The following is a 13,947-nucleotide window of genomic DNA, read 5'->3' as shown; positions in this document are numbered from 1 at the left end:
GGAGACCTATAGGACTTTACCTCAGTTTCCAGAAGCAATAAAAGCAAATGCTGATTCGATTAACTATATTTAACAAATAAGTTTGCGTGGCAAAACCCACCATAAATTAAATCCAAAGATAAGTGACAACGTGGGAGGAAATATTTACAACTATCACAGATGAAGTACTTACCGCTTTCATTTATAAAGGGGTCTTTAAAATTGAGATGAGAGAAACAAAACACTTGATAGAGCAAAGGGAAAAGATATGACATATAATTCTCAGAAAGATACACCAATGCCCTTAAAAATATACCTCCCTTGTAATGAAAGATGTACAGATAAAAGCTGCACTAAATGCCATTTCTCATCTGTCAGATTGGCAGAAATCCAGAATGGTCTGTGTTGGCGAGATGGTGGGAAAACACACACATGGATAGAGGGGTAACACCTGCGGAGGGAATTTGCTCCTTATAAGAAAGTATGTGTTCACACACACGTACATGCTCATTGTTGTGCAAAGAAATATGGAAAAGATAAATTGGGATCTAATGAAAATTGTGAGCGTTCTTCTAAAAACTCTGAAATAAAATATTTAAAAAGTTGAGGACCAAAATGTACAAAGCGGTCACTATATGCAGAACCTTCAACTAGAAATTGACTCAGTGCAAACCCCTCTCCACGGACTCTGCCGCAATTTACACTTTCATGGACCAACTGGGGAAAGAAGGCGGTTTGCCGCTACCCAGGCCCCCCTGTCCATCCAGTGGTGTGGCCATATTCCCAGGAGCTGGGGGGGGGGGGGGCCAGGCGGGTTCGGGACGCCAACTCAAAACCCTGTCTGCTCCTCTCACCCATCTGATAGGTGACAGCAGTAAGGCAGCCTGGTTGGGGAACAGTGACAGGTCTCTAGCTCAATCCTGACCCCATCTGACCCTCTAGCGCTGCCTGAGGCTCTCAGCACTAAAGACACTCCGTTGGGGCTGAGGTGGGGTGGATGGGACAGCTTTATTCCAAGTGCTATAGGGTGGGAAAAGAGGAAGCGCCCACCTTCCAGGAGAGAATGTTAGGCTAAATGATACAATATTAGTACCCAATACTGTCAGCAACTCTTCCCAACGCGAGAAATGAGGAACTCTGTAAGTCGTGTGGGGCAATTTATTCCTGGCACCAAGTATAGTGGTTGGTGCACAGGGGCTCTGTAAATACACAACAGCCAACACACAGAGTACTTACTGTGTACCAGGCACTGCTCTAAGGACTTGACAGCATTAACTCATCCAATCCACGCAATAATCCTAGGAGTTAAGTGCTATTTTATGGTGAAGCACAGAGATGGCAGGAGGCTTATACAAGGTCACACAGCTAGTATTCAACCCAGACATTCCGGCTCCAGAGTCCACATGCTTAACCATGACACCAGTCTGCCTTTTCACCAGTAAATAGGTGAATAAATGAACGAATGAATACACAAATGTAGTATTATTTCTCTCGGTCAATGAGGCAGTACCATATAATGACTATGAGCTATTTTTAGATTAATGCTCTTAAAAGTCCCCTATTATTATGCACTCTTCAAAGTCTTCAATGGCTCTCCATTGCCTATAAAAAGCAAAACTCACCCTCCTCTCCCTGCTGTTCAGTCTGCAGGATCTGACTCAGACCTATTCTTCCAACGAACCCCCAGCCCTTCCAACACTAGGTACAGCCGGGCACGCCATGGCCTTGGGACCACCTCACCTTTGCTTCTGCAGGTCTCACCTGGACACCCTGTGACAGCGTCTCTACTCACCTAGCTATGGACTCTGCCGAGGTTTCCTGACTCGGCTCAGATAACGATGCCTCCAGGAAGCGGGTCTCCCTCTCCTTTGACCTCTTTCTGCACTTGCCTATGTTTGTATTTTGCACGTATAATTATAATCTGCTTGGTGTTTTCAGTTCTATAGTGTGTGTGTGTGTGTGTGTGTGTGTGTGTGTGTGTGTGTGAGAGAGAGAGAGAGAGAGAGAGAGAGCGCATGCGTATGTGTGTGTGGAAAGCCTGAGTTCAATGAGGACAGAGATGGAGCCTCGCACTTCCTTAACATCCACCCCCCCCCCTTAGTCCTATGGACATAGTAGGTGCTTTGTGAATCCATCTCCTGCCGTTTCAGCTCCTGTTTCCCGCAAACGATACTCTTATTCCCTAACTGCATGGAATGCTTCTAGTCTGTATGTGGGAGGCACGGGAAGAGAGGATGGAATGGTGTCCGTTGTGTGTTTGCTACACATGACCACATGTTCTCATGTTTTCTACTCGAGGAGAGACCCCACAGTGTTGTGGTTAAGAACAGGGACTCTGACACTAGCTGGCCTGCCTCTTGCTAGCTATGTGACCTCGACCAAGTCGCATAACCTCTCTGGGGCTCCATTTCCTCTTCTCGTAGGTTTGGACGTGGTAGTGCCTCCTTCATAGCGTGTTGCGTGATGAATAGATGAGTTCATGTTTACGAAGTTCTTAGAACAGTGCTGGCTAGAAGTTGTCAAATTGTTGGCACCTGCGTTGCTCGTTTTAAATTACAAACACTTGTGGGAAGGGGCCCAGGGCCGTCGCACCCGCTCTGCGGCAGGTGTTTTCCCTCAAAAATGCTTCGCCCCGTGGCGTCCCAGGCAGCCGCTCCGGGGGCACCCGACACGCCTTCCTCCTCCCCCACGCGGTGCACTTGCCTCGTGCCAGCAGCTGTACATGACCTGGTAGACGGTGTCTGACGCCAGTTGGGGGCGGTAGAGTCTGTGGCCCTGGGAGACCTTCACAACCACCTGGGAGTTGTCGTACAAGTCGTAGGGCTGCTTCCCCAGGCTGAACACTTCCCACATCAGGATCCCTGCAGCGCACGAAGGGCGACCAGCAGACGAAAAGGAAAGAGAGCTGATGTCAGAAGGTACAGAGTTTGCCAAACAGGCTTCACACCCCGGGTCAGGAAGGCCACGGGTCAGAGCGAGGGATCCCTGGGAAACAGGACAGGGTATGGAGGGTGCGACTGTGCCATCACTTCTGGAGCCCGGGGCCCCTTCTCCTGGCTCCCTGAGCCCCGGGCGCTTGTTCTTGCCGGTAAACAGGTCAATGGCAAGGGCGGCTGCAGCAGGAGTTCCTTAAGCTGGGATCTGGGACTACTTCAGGGAGGTGGCTGGGGCCTCCTTGTCCACCCCTCACCGTGACACCACCCCCACTCCTATCACCCCGCTCCAACCTGAAGGCGTGATTGAAGTCCTCGCCCTTTCTTTCTCTCTGCCTTGGCAGTTATGTGCAACAATCTCACTGCACAAATTACCTTCCCATGGAAATTCACAGATAAAACTGGACAGAATTGCTCTTTTTTGCCTTGGTGGTTCCTAAGATTTTGTGGGTCAGGTGGCCTTTTAAGAATCTGATTAAAAAAAAAACCATTGGTTCTCTCTTCGGAAGGCGACTGCACGGCATTTTTGTGTTCAGTTTTTGGGTGTTCACAGTGTGCTGAAGCCCATCCAAGGGCATTGCAGACTCCAGATTAAAAAACCGGGTTCTGGTCATGGTGGTCGATGGTGGCAGTTGGGTCTGTCAGATGTGGCCTTTGAGGCTCAGTTCTGCCATTCATAGGCCGGACAGGTTTCTTACCCATCCTCAGATCAGGTTCCCTGTCTACAGCACGTGGATATTTGCACATCACAGAGTTGCTATGAGCATGAAATAGGATAAAAAGTGCAGAGCACATGAAGTGCACCAGGACGCTTTAAAAGCTCTCTAAGTGGTGGCCAGTGTGCTGTCATCCTGATCAAACCAGAGAATTTCAACGGCCAGCTAGCTTCAAAACTTTGGCAAGCCCAAAATACGTAAAAAGGACGAAAATTATTCTAGAACCGTAACTAAAGTACTACAAAATTTCTTTGACTTTTAGGGCTATGGACTTTATGTAAAATATTTACAATAAGGCAATAGCACAAGTTGCCGTGGCTGTATTTTTGAAAATAGCCTTCTATAGCAACCATCCAAAAGTGTACAGCCCTTCACAGTTCTGTCTTTGGAAGGCTAGCCACTTATCCCCAAAATAACACCATTGCTTTAAATATCTGTGGGACCCCTTCTTTGAGAATTGCTTTCGGAAGTACTGGTTCATTTAGAACGTCCTCATTGGAGACAAATTACTTAAGAAAGGATTTCGTTTTTGGAAACAGCCAGAAAATATCTGGGGCCAACTCGTAGTCCATAGAGTGAGTCATTAGCAGGGTAATGCAGTTTTTGGGCCACAAACAAGCTATAACTATTGAGTAAGGATACTGATTTTTAAAAGTATCTTGGGGCGCCTGGGTGGCTTAGTCGGTTAAGCGTCCGACTTTCGCTTAGGTCATGATCTCGCGGTTCGTGGGTTCGAGCCCCGCGTCGGGCTCTGTGCTGACTGCCAGCTCAGAGCCTGGAGCCTGTTTCAGTCTGTGACTCCCTCTCTCTCTGACCCTCCCCTGCTCACGCTGTCTCTCTCTCTCTCTCTCCCCTAGAAATAAATAAAACATTAAAACAAATAATAAAAGTATCTTTCATAAGGCATATGGACACAAGGAGATTGACACTTATTTTCACAAGGTAATTGGCCCCAAAGGATATCAAGTAGCCACCACAACGCCATCTTTGTGGTTTTTCTTTTTTTCTGTGTACGTCAGATTATTTTTTTAAGTGAATGATACTCTGTTTACAAAAGTAATAGTTATTTTAAAAATTTGCGCCACCTAAAAAAATAAACGGCTAACGAAATTTTGTTATTCATGCGGTCTTTTGGAAGTCCTATAAAAAGGCAAATTACGCTTATGGACTCAAACAGACATGAAATGGGGCTCAGTTGCATTTAATACACCCATAACTTTATGATCGCTTGGATTATTTATCCTGGGCCCACCTGACAGTGATTGTAAACAGGCCTGACATTCCTGGCAATGTGGAAAGATCTCAGAAATCTACCAAATCACATCTTAAGAACTGTTTCTGTTTTCTAATTACCTTTAGTAAATTTCAGTAGAGATCTTTTACTAAAATAAGAGTCAGCAGGTCTTTTCTGTGTAGGGTCCCATAGCAAGTATTTAAACTTTGGAGGTCATGCAACAGGTATGACAGCCGCACCGCTCTGCTGTCGCAGTACAAAGCCAGAGACGATCCAGGACGGGACATGCATGGCTTGCTCCTGTAAAACTTCATTTACAGAAACAGGCCGCCAGATTTGGTCCTCGACCTAAGGATGACCCTCGACCTAAGGATGAATTTTAACAAGGACACTAGTTGAAATTAGCAAGGGCCAAAGAAAGCACTGAGCTGTGGTTGGCGTTTGCCCTGCGCATGCCCAAAGAGCAGGTCAAGTCAGAAAGGAGTGGCCGTCCTTGCCGCTTTCACGGGGAAAGTCGATGAGTGTATTTGAAGCCCTTCAATTTTGGACTCCATGCCAACCCGGTTTTAGTTTTCAATGATTCCTCTTTAAGGACTGTTAGAAATCGTCACTGGAAGAGCTTTTATCTCCCATGGTTTGGTACAAAGGTGCTAGCAGGGTGGAGATTTTTCTACAACTCGACTCGGGGCAGACGCCCTGCCCCTGCCCCAAGGCAAAAGGTCTTGGATCTCTTGCTTATCTCAGGCCATACAGGTGATTTCGCAAGCTCAGGCCTTTTTGCTAAAAATGGATGTTGCTGCGCTTGCGGTTTCCTGTTGTGGAAGCCAGCTTACGAAATGGGGCTGGGGCCCGCGTGGCCACCCGCTTACCGAATGCCCACACGTCTGACTTGCTGCTGTATTTGAAGTAGTGGAACACCTCTGGGGCTGACCACTTGACCGGAAATTTTGTTCCTACGGAGCTGACGTACTGGTCATCCAGAACATACCTGTGGGGGAAAAAAATCAACACAGACCTTAAGTCCCTGGGCCGTGCAAAATGAGAAGAACCCTGTGGGCTGCCATGGCCTCTGTGACAGTACGGGCTGATAAAGGTCACAGAGCCCTCACAGTCTCAGTGGAATGCCTCGGTTTTCTAGATCTTTTTCTTCCTTTCAATGTGTAACTTAGCTAAAGGCTGCTTATGACTTGGAAGCTTTAAAAAATTATATCTAACTTAGCAGATACCAAAATCAGAATGCAAAACATTTGCCAAGTATAGGAAAACACAGAAACGTAAGCATGAAATTACTCAGAATCTCACCCCAAAGATACTGTAAATCTTCCATTCAAGATACATTTTTGCTTGCATTTTCCAATCTTTTGTTCTATATATTTGAACAAAATTGGGTTTCTGTCATACTGCAGTTTGCTTTGTCCTTTAACAGCATATCAGCAATATCTTCCCTACGTGGTCACATTTTCTTCTGGGATATATTTGATGACTGAATAGTATTGCCTCTTATGGATTAACATCGTATGGTTTAACCTTGCAAATTGCTTCTAATCTCCTGTTATAAACAATGATGAATGATAATATCCTTTGGAGATATCAAGACCATAAAAATATATATTCAAGGCTATGCACTATATACTAGTGATAAAAATAGAAACATCCTCAATGTCCACACATTGAAGAGCAATTAAATATGATATGGCCCAGGGGCACCTGGGGGGCTCAGTCGGCTAAGCATCTGACTCTTGATTTCGGCTCAGGTCATGATCTCACGGTTCGTGAGTTTGAGCCCCGTGTCTGCACTGAGAGCGTGGAGCCTACTTGGGACTCTCTCTCTATCCCTCTCTCCCTACCCCACCCCCACTCATTCTCTCTCTCTCTCTCTCTCTCTCTCCCCCCCCAAAAATAAATAATCTTTAAAAATATGATACATTAATGCACTAAACCAGTATACAGCCATGTAAACAACAAGATAGCCCTATATTTACCAAAAGTTAAAAAATGCCCATGGAAAATGGGTACATGCAAAAGCAGGTATGTATAATATAATTCCATTAAAATTTTTAAAAATTCCACTGTAGTTAACATGCAGTGTTACATAGTTTCAGGTGTACGGTATAGTGATTTAACAGCTCCCTACAGCACTCAGGGCTCATCAGGATAAGTGTACTCTTGTTTTTTTAGAGTACAAATCATAGTTTATTGTACAAAATGAAGGCCTTCGTGTTTCATAGTTCACTAAGGCTAAACAAAGACCAGTGATTTTTTTAAATTGTTCACGAAAATTTCACTTTCACTCCCCCTCACCCCCAACTATTAAAATGGGCTGACCCAATGTTATCAAAACAAACACTATAAATAACACCAAGTCCTTGAAAGACCACTATCCCCTATGTTATTTCTTGGCATAGGTGATCTTCATTTCGTGGGAAGGCGTGACCTTAAATCCCTGTAAAGCATCCCTGGCGGCTCCAGCACGTCCGTCATTCTCAAATTCAACAAAAGCAATGTCATGCCTCCCAGGCATCAATCATACTTCCCTGAAACCAGGAAACTGATTAAACAGCATGGATAACATCATCTCATTCGTTTCTTCTGATAAATTATTAAGGAATAAAATATAGTTTGGAGGGTAATCAGGGACCCGAGGATTTGGTGTTGAATTTCCTTGGGTATCTGCTGCATTTGGTGTTCCCTGGCCAGGCTTTTTGTTGGTGGCCGTCGCAGTCTGTTCCACCGTTTTGGCTTTTTTCATAGGGTGGTCAGAGGCAGTCTGGGGAGATCCAGGCTTCTAATGCCCCGCTTCAGAGCACGTTCTGTATCTCCTCAATGCCTTCAATTCTGATGGCATTTAGGTGTGAATGGAGACCCCTCTTTCATCGCTTGCCTCTTTGGTTCTGGCTTACCTCGTCATCCCAAAGTCAGACACTTTCACGGAGAGATCACTGTCTACCAAGCAGTTCCGAGCCGCCTTGGGAGGAAACACAAAATTACCAAAGAGTTACAAGTGGCCAAGAACCTCCCGATCTCAGAATCCAACAGTTTCCTTCTCTTGGCGGAGTTCTCACCCCATCTGAGATCGGCCATCAAAACCCCGAATGTGGAGAAGCTGTCTTTTTTTCCTTTGCAGTTTTTCAAAACGAAAACGTGTGCCCCTAAGTATTTTCATGCAAGCAGCCATCCTTGTCAAACAGCATGAAAGGTGTCACATGTTAAACACAGAGCCTCAGCTTGTCAGCAAGAAGGGAAAAATTATTTCTGGGGGTTCCTTTTCCACCTCGGCGGTACCCTGCCTTAACAGGTGCTCCGAAGGCATGAATACTGTGCTCGCCTAGGTGCACGGCCAGTTCGCCGTTCAGAACACGCAGATCTCTAATGGTAAATACCCGTGCCTACCAAGCAAAACGTTCCCCCCACCCACCCTGACCCAAAGACACACACAGATTTCATTTCCTTCTGCTGTGGTATTTCTCAGTTATGGTCCTAACTGACTGCGTTAGCACTGAGCCCTTCCTGGAGTGAAGGTCAACTTGGATTGAATGGGTTCCAAGAAACACTAAATTGACCAAACTCTTTCCTTTGTATCCATTTTCCTCCACGCTACCTCACAGCTACATAAATCCTGATGGCTTCGTTCACTCTTTCAGTGCTGCCAATCTCTTATTTAGAAACTGTGGCTTTTACTACAAAAGTGTCATGTGCTTGAGCAAGTCACGAGTGAGCAAAGTAAACGTGGAGAGGCCCCTCCTTGTCGCCCTTCCCAGTGGCCCCATCGTGGGGGACCGTGGATCGCTTTGTTTCTCTGAGCGTCTGGTGGCTTTGCTTACCAAGTCCCTGTGTATGAATTGGTGGCTCTCCAGGAAGGCCATGCCCTCACACACATCATAGCACATTTCTAGGAGCTGAGAGGTTTCAAGTCCTTTCCCATGACTCTTCAGGTAATTAAGCAGGCAGCCATTGGTTATATATTCAGTCACTATGTATATAGGGTATCTCTTTGAACACACTCCGTAGAATTTCACCAGCTTGGGATGGCTGAGTTTCCTGGAAATGACAGATTTTCAAAGGTCAGTGCTGAATTTCCACACTCCATTTTCCAGATGTCCTGAAAAAGAGTCACTCTCAGGCTTTTGCTTGTTTTAATGTCTCCACTTCTACTCGAACAGAGAAAGAGAGTTTTGAAGTCCAAGAAAAAAAAGCCACCTCCTGTCATAGCAGAAGACGAAGGGTGTGGCAGAAAGGAAAACAGGTGCCAGGTTAGGGAAGTGAGATTAGGCATGGTTTTTTTCTTTCTTTTCTAAAGAATTCATTTTCTAGTATCAGTACATTATCTTTCAGTAATCAGTTTAGGGAACAGTAACTACATGACCCAGCACTTCTGGAAGGCCATGTGTCACGGTGTTCGTCCGCTTGTCCATGAAATTGATCAGTTTATGGGCTGATTCCTTAATGGTCTGATGTGTAAAGTAAATCTAAATCTAACATGTCGGTTTTAGAATTTTAAAATGAATGAGCATTTATTAAATAGTTACTTCCTTCTGTTTTTATGTCTGTTTATTTTTGACAGAGAGACAGACAGACAGTGAGTGGGGGACGGGCAGAGAGAGAGAGGGAGAGAAAATCCGAAGCAGGCTCCAGGCTCTGGGCTGTCAGCACAGAGCCAGACACGGGGCTCGAATTCACGAACCGTGAGAGCATGACCTGAGCTGAAGTTGGAAACTCAACCGACTGAGCCACTCAGGCGCCCCTATTTNTTTTATTTATTTATAGGAGAGAGAGAGAGAGAGACAGCGGAGCAGGGGAGGGTCAGAGAGAGAGGGAGTCACAGACTGAAACAGGCTCCAGGCTCTGAGCTGGCAGTCAGCACAGAGCCCGACGCGGGGCTCGAACCCACGAACCGCGAGATCATGACCTAAGCGAAAGTCGGACGCTTAACCGACTAAGCCACCCAGGCGCCCCTTATTTTCTTCCTTCTTAGTGTAACTATAGGGTCGTGCCTTAGGAGATTATTCAAGGTCATGAGCTCGGAGATGCCTCTTTCAGCTATTTTAGAGAATGGCATGGAGCTCCGTATTGCTTCCTTCAAAGGGAAGGCTAGTGTTGGGGCAAAAGTCCATCACCCGATAATAGCTATTCCTTGAGCAAATTCAGTCACTGACCATGGGGCACGTGATGGGAACACCATGTCGACTGATACTGCCCACACGATAGGCCTCAATTACCATCGCATCTGGGATGTAACATTTTCCCCTCAGGATACAGTTTGACCTCATTCTTTATGATCAGGTGATTTGTTAATGGCTCTTTATGATTCTGTGTGATTACCAGCCCTCCAACTGCAAAGACATATATTTTAAATTTATACCATGACACAGGGGTTACACCATGAGCCTAAGGACGTTTCTGCCAGATTTTTCTGTCCTACAAAAGGACCGAGACTCGCAGGCGCCGTGCCCGTGAAGCCAGCCCTAGGCGGAGGCCTGTGTTCGCGTAGTACCTCTGCTTCCAAACCAGCCTGCAGTTGTGGTCAAAGTGACTGTGCTGACTCTCCCGGCCTTTGCTCTTCATGAAAGAATGACTAAGGAAATGGACTCTGGAATGTCTGCCTGGGTTTGCATCTCTGCCTTGTCACTTTTACTAGCTTGGTGACCTTGGGCGCATTATGTAACCTTTCTGTGCGTCAGTTTCCTAGAAAACAAAGATAACAATGGTACATCCGTCCTAGGCTTCTCATGCGGATTGAAAATAGTCAGGTTTATAAAGCGCTCGGAGAAATGCCTGTAACCACCATACAAGTGTTTAAATTAAAATTTTTAAAAGTGTCATTAAAAACCAGGCCAGGATTTGTGATATCAACTATCCTTGACCAAAATCCTGCTGTGGCATTGTTTGTGTTGATTGGTCCCCTAAAGGTAGGATGACCAGCGGTCCCAGCCTGCCTGGGTCTGAGGAGTGTCCTGGATCATGGGGCTTTTGGTGCTGAAGCAGGAATGTCTCGACAAGCCGGGATGGCTGGTTCAAAGTCTGATTCACCATGTTTACAAGAAGAGATAGAATCATTAAAATAACTCTTTGTATTTACATTGATAAGAGAGAGAAGGGGGGGGGAGAAAGCGAGTTCAGAGAGAAAAAGAACACATCTGCACTGTTTTGGGAGCCAAGGCTCATTGGAAAGAGTATCTTCATTTAACAGATGAAGAGACAAGTAGGGTGGGAAAGGACTTTTGTCAGACTGTATTGAAGGTGCCAGAAAGGAAAAGCATATTGCCTGTAGGCCATTAGTTTTCGGTATTGCCTTAGTCCAACTCGAGGCTGCTACCCTTGGACATGTGCTTTACAGGGCCCCATCCTGTTCCTCATCCCACCACGCCCCTCCCCGAAGGATGAGGAGGCTAAAGAGCCAAAGAAATTTGCCTACGCAGAACCATGCTTCCCTGTTTCTTGATCACCATTGAGTATGAAGACTCTGGAATCCCCCGTCCTGAGGCCTCTTCCAGGACCTGTGGAGACTCTTCCTGGGCCAGTCCCCCTAAGAGGGAACCATGCTATTGGTGTGCCTGTCCCTAACCAACATCATTAGCTGATGGATAGTTGTTTGTGGGAGACACAGAGGAAGCTTGGATGTACTGAATGCTACGTCTACACGTGAGTACTGAGTACACTGCGGTGGACAGAGCTGGAGGTGGGAAGAGAAAGGAGAAGGGTAGAGTTGGGAGAGGTGATATGGACCAGGGGCTAGTTTCTCTAAAGAGTCTTGAGAATACTAAACTTGAATATGGCCTCTCAGGTTGTTATGAAGGTATACTTGTCAAAGGAGCGTAGAAGTGATTTCATTTAACGGTGTGTCAGCTTGATGTATAACTTCTAAATATACCTATGATATGTGGAGTCTTGCTTGAGGCCTTGTGAATGTTAGGGACAGACCTGTCAGCATGAATGTTCTCCCACCATAAGGGCCAAACTGCCATTCCTCAGAATGAACTTACATCATGGTCTGGGCCTCCTGGAAGAATTCATCTTCTGACATGGAGCCCTCCTTGATCATCTTAATGGCAACGTCATACTGTCCCTTCCATTTGCCCAGATGGACCACTCCAAACTGACCACTTCCTAGTTCCTTCAGGAGGGTAATCTCTTCTCTTTTCAGTTCCCATATTCCTAGCAAAGCAAGACAGACACTCTTGAGGATGAAAATAGAAGGCTTTGGGGCTGACAGCTTCCCAAGTAAGTGATTTCTTTTCCAGCGAGTTTCACATTGACAACATGAAGACAGTAAGGCCCTTTAAGTTGATCACTTAAAAAAAACAAACCCCTTAGCAATGTGGTTTTATGGCCACATCTGATGCCACCAGGACAATACCATTCACGGAGCAGCTACAGTTATTGACAAAAAGGCTTAGGACACTTTGCCAACTGGAGGCATCTTGGAAACACCTGGTGTCAAACGTGCTCGGAGCTCTTAACTTGGTTTAAAAAAAAAAATCACTACATTTTCTTATAAGGCAAACGAAACTGTGATCTGGGTGGATGTCCTTTTCCTAAATACACAAGGTTGAACACTGGCTCCCCTGCGCAGGCCCAGAATCCTGGAAGAAGGGACGGGCGATGAGGCTCGAGAGCTGACAATTGAGTCTAAGCAGAAGACACATTGGACAGTCTGTTTGGTAAGGCTGAGGGGGTTACAGGGTTTCCGAGTACAGAAAAGGTGGTTGGTTGGTTGGTTTGTTTGTTTTTAAGGAAAATGATCAAACATATTAGAGCTGAAGCCCTCCCTGGCATAACCTGAACGGGACCTTCTTCCAGTCTTCTCTCTTTTTTTTTTAGTGAATACATATATAATTTTTTTAACCAGAAATTGTGGAAAAGGGAGTTTAAGAGCTCAAGTGGGTATCCATACCATTTCCCAAGGACACGGAGCTGGGGACCTTGTTGGCCTTGGTCGACACAGGGTGGCGGAGTCGTGTGATCATGCCTGCAATGGAATCAGCACCGTGTCATCACACCACATCACACCACATCGCACCGGTTCACACCTCTGCCTGCGCTCTCTCCAGAGTAGCTGGAAAAGCACCGAGTTCGGAATGTCGTGACAGAGACAGGTGGCTCCATTCTGACCATATTCACCCTGTATTGGATGATTGGCTTGACTTGACTAATTAGCTCAATGTAAAAGCAAAGATTAAACGAGTAAAACAACTTTAGGCAATTCTAAAAAATCCCATAGAATTGGTTGCTTGATGGAATCATCCATTTAACAAATTTCCCATTTTTATTCTGCCTTTTATAGTCTTATATTTAAATACAGATACACATGGCATATATATTTGGTTAAAAAACTCCAAGCGGTATAGAAGGGCACAAAATAAAGAGCAAACCACTTGATTTTTAAAAATGGAACCTATTACTAAGTTGCATTAAATGGTCAAGTCATTTGAATTGCTTACATCAAGTAACGATAATGCTGGGTTAAAATAATCATAGTATTTACAGTGTTTTGAAAGAACTCATTCAAAAAAATGTTTCTTACTTAAATGTGTGATATTTTACAAGTCTTGGGAACTGTCACACATGTCCTTTTTCTCTCCTTCCTCTTTCTATATATTTTTTTATTAAAAAAATATTTTTTCAATGTTTATTTATTTTTGAGAGACAGCATGAGTGGGGGAGGGGCAAAGAGAGAAGGAGACACAGAATCTGAAGCAGGCTCCAGGCTCTGAGCTGTCAGCCCAGAGCCCGACGCAGGGCTCGAACCCACAAAATGTGAGATCATGACCTGAGCCGAAGTCAGATGCTTAACTGACTGAGCCACCCAGGCGCCCCTATATTTATTGACTTTTTATATGAGTGGTGTCCGAATGTTTTAAGTCCTGGGCCTTTAATTGGCAAAAAGATTAGCTCACTCCTCCAAAATATATACGTACTATGGCTGCTATATTGACACGTTACTTGACTCACAAAACCCACTCCCAATAGAAAACTTAAGGGAAAGAGATTTTTAGAAATATCTAAATAAACATTTTAATGTTTTCTTCCTATACCCTGTGGAGTTTCTTGTGCATCTTCTGGAGTGAAATCACTCTACTTGGAGATG

At 45.3% G+C, this 13,947-nt stretch overlaps 1 protein-coding gene across 4 annotated transcripts in view; it reads right to left on the bottom strand.

Moving 5' to 3' along the window:
• The window catches only part of BMX (BMX non-receptor tyrosine kinase), a 50,572-nt gene that overhangs the window by 2,258 nt on the left and 34,367 nt on the right, over window positions 1-13,947 (bottom strand). For 3 of the 4 annotated variants that reach the window (XM_039233955.1, XM_039233957.1, XM_039233956.1), the window contains 6 exons: window positions 12,754-12,828; window positions 11,843-12,014; window positions 8,684-8,900; window positions 7,763-7,827; window positions 5,732-5,850; window positions 2,683-2,840 (listed from right to left, as the gene is read on the bottom strand). In XM_039233955.1, coding sequence (XP_039089886.1) covers window positions 2,683-2,840; window positions 5,732-5,850; window positions 7,763-7,827; window positions 8,684-8,900; window positions 11,843-12,014; window positions 12,754-12,828 — 806 coding nt within the window. Of the gene's footprint in view, window positions 1-2,682; window positions 2,841-3,206; window positions 3,384-5,731; window positions 5,851-7,762; window positions 7,828-8,683; window positions 8,901-11,842; window positions 12,015-12,753; window positions 12,829-13,947 lie in introns of those variants that run through there. The other variant, XR_005528685.1, reaches the window with a different exon arrangement.

The sequence above is a fragment of the Hyaena hyaena genome, unplaced genomic scaffold (genome assembly GCF_003009895.1).
Source record: "Hyaena hyaena isolate Hyena2069 unplaced genomic scaffold, ASM300989v1 scaffold_80, whole genome shotgun sequence".
Taxonomy (NCBI): domain Eukaryota; kingdom Metazoa; phylum Chordata; class Mammalia; order Carnivora; family Hyaenidae; genus Hyaena; species Hyaena hyaena.
Note: the sequence above shows the minus strand (reverse complement) of the source record. Positions and strands in the feature narration are given on the sequence as shown.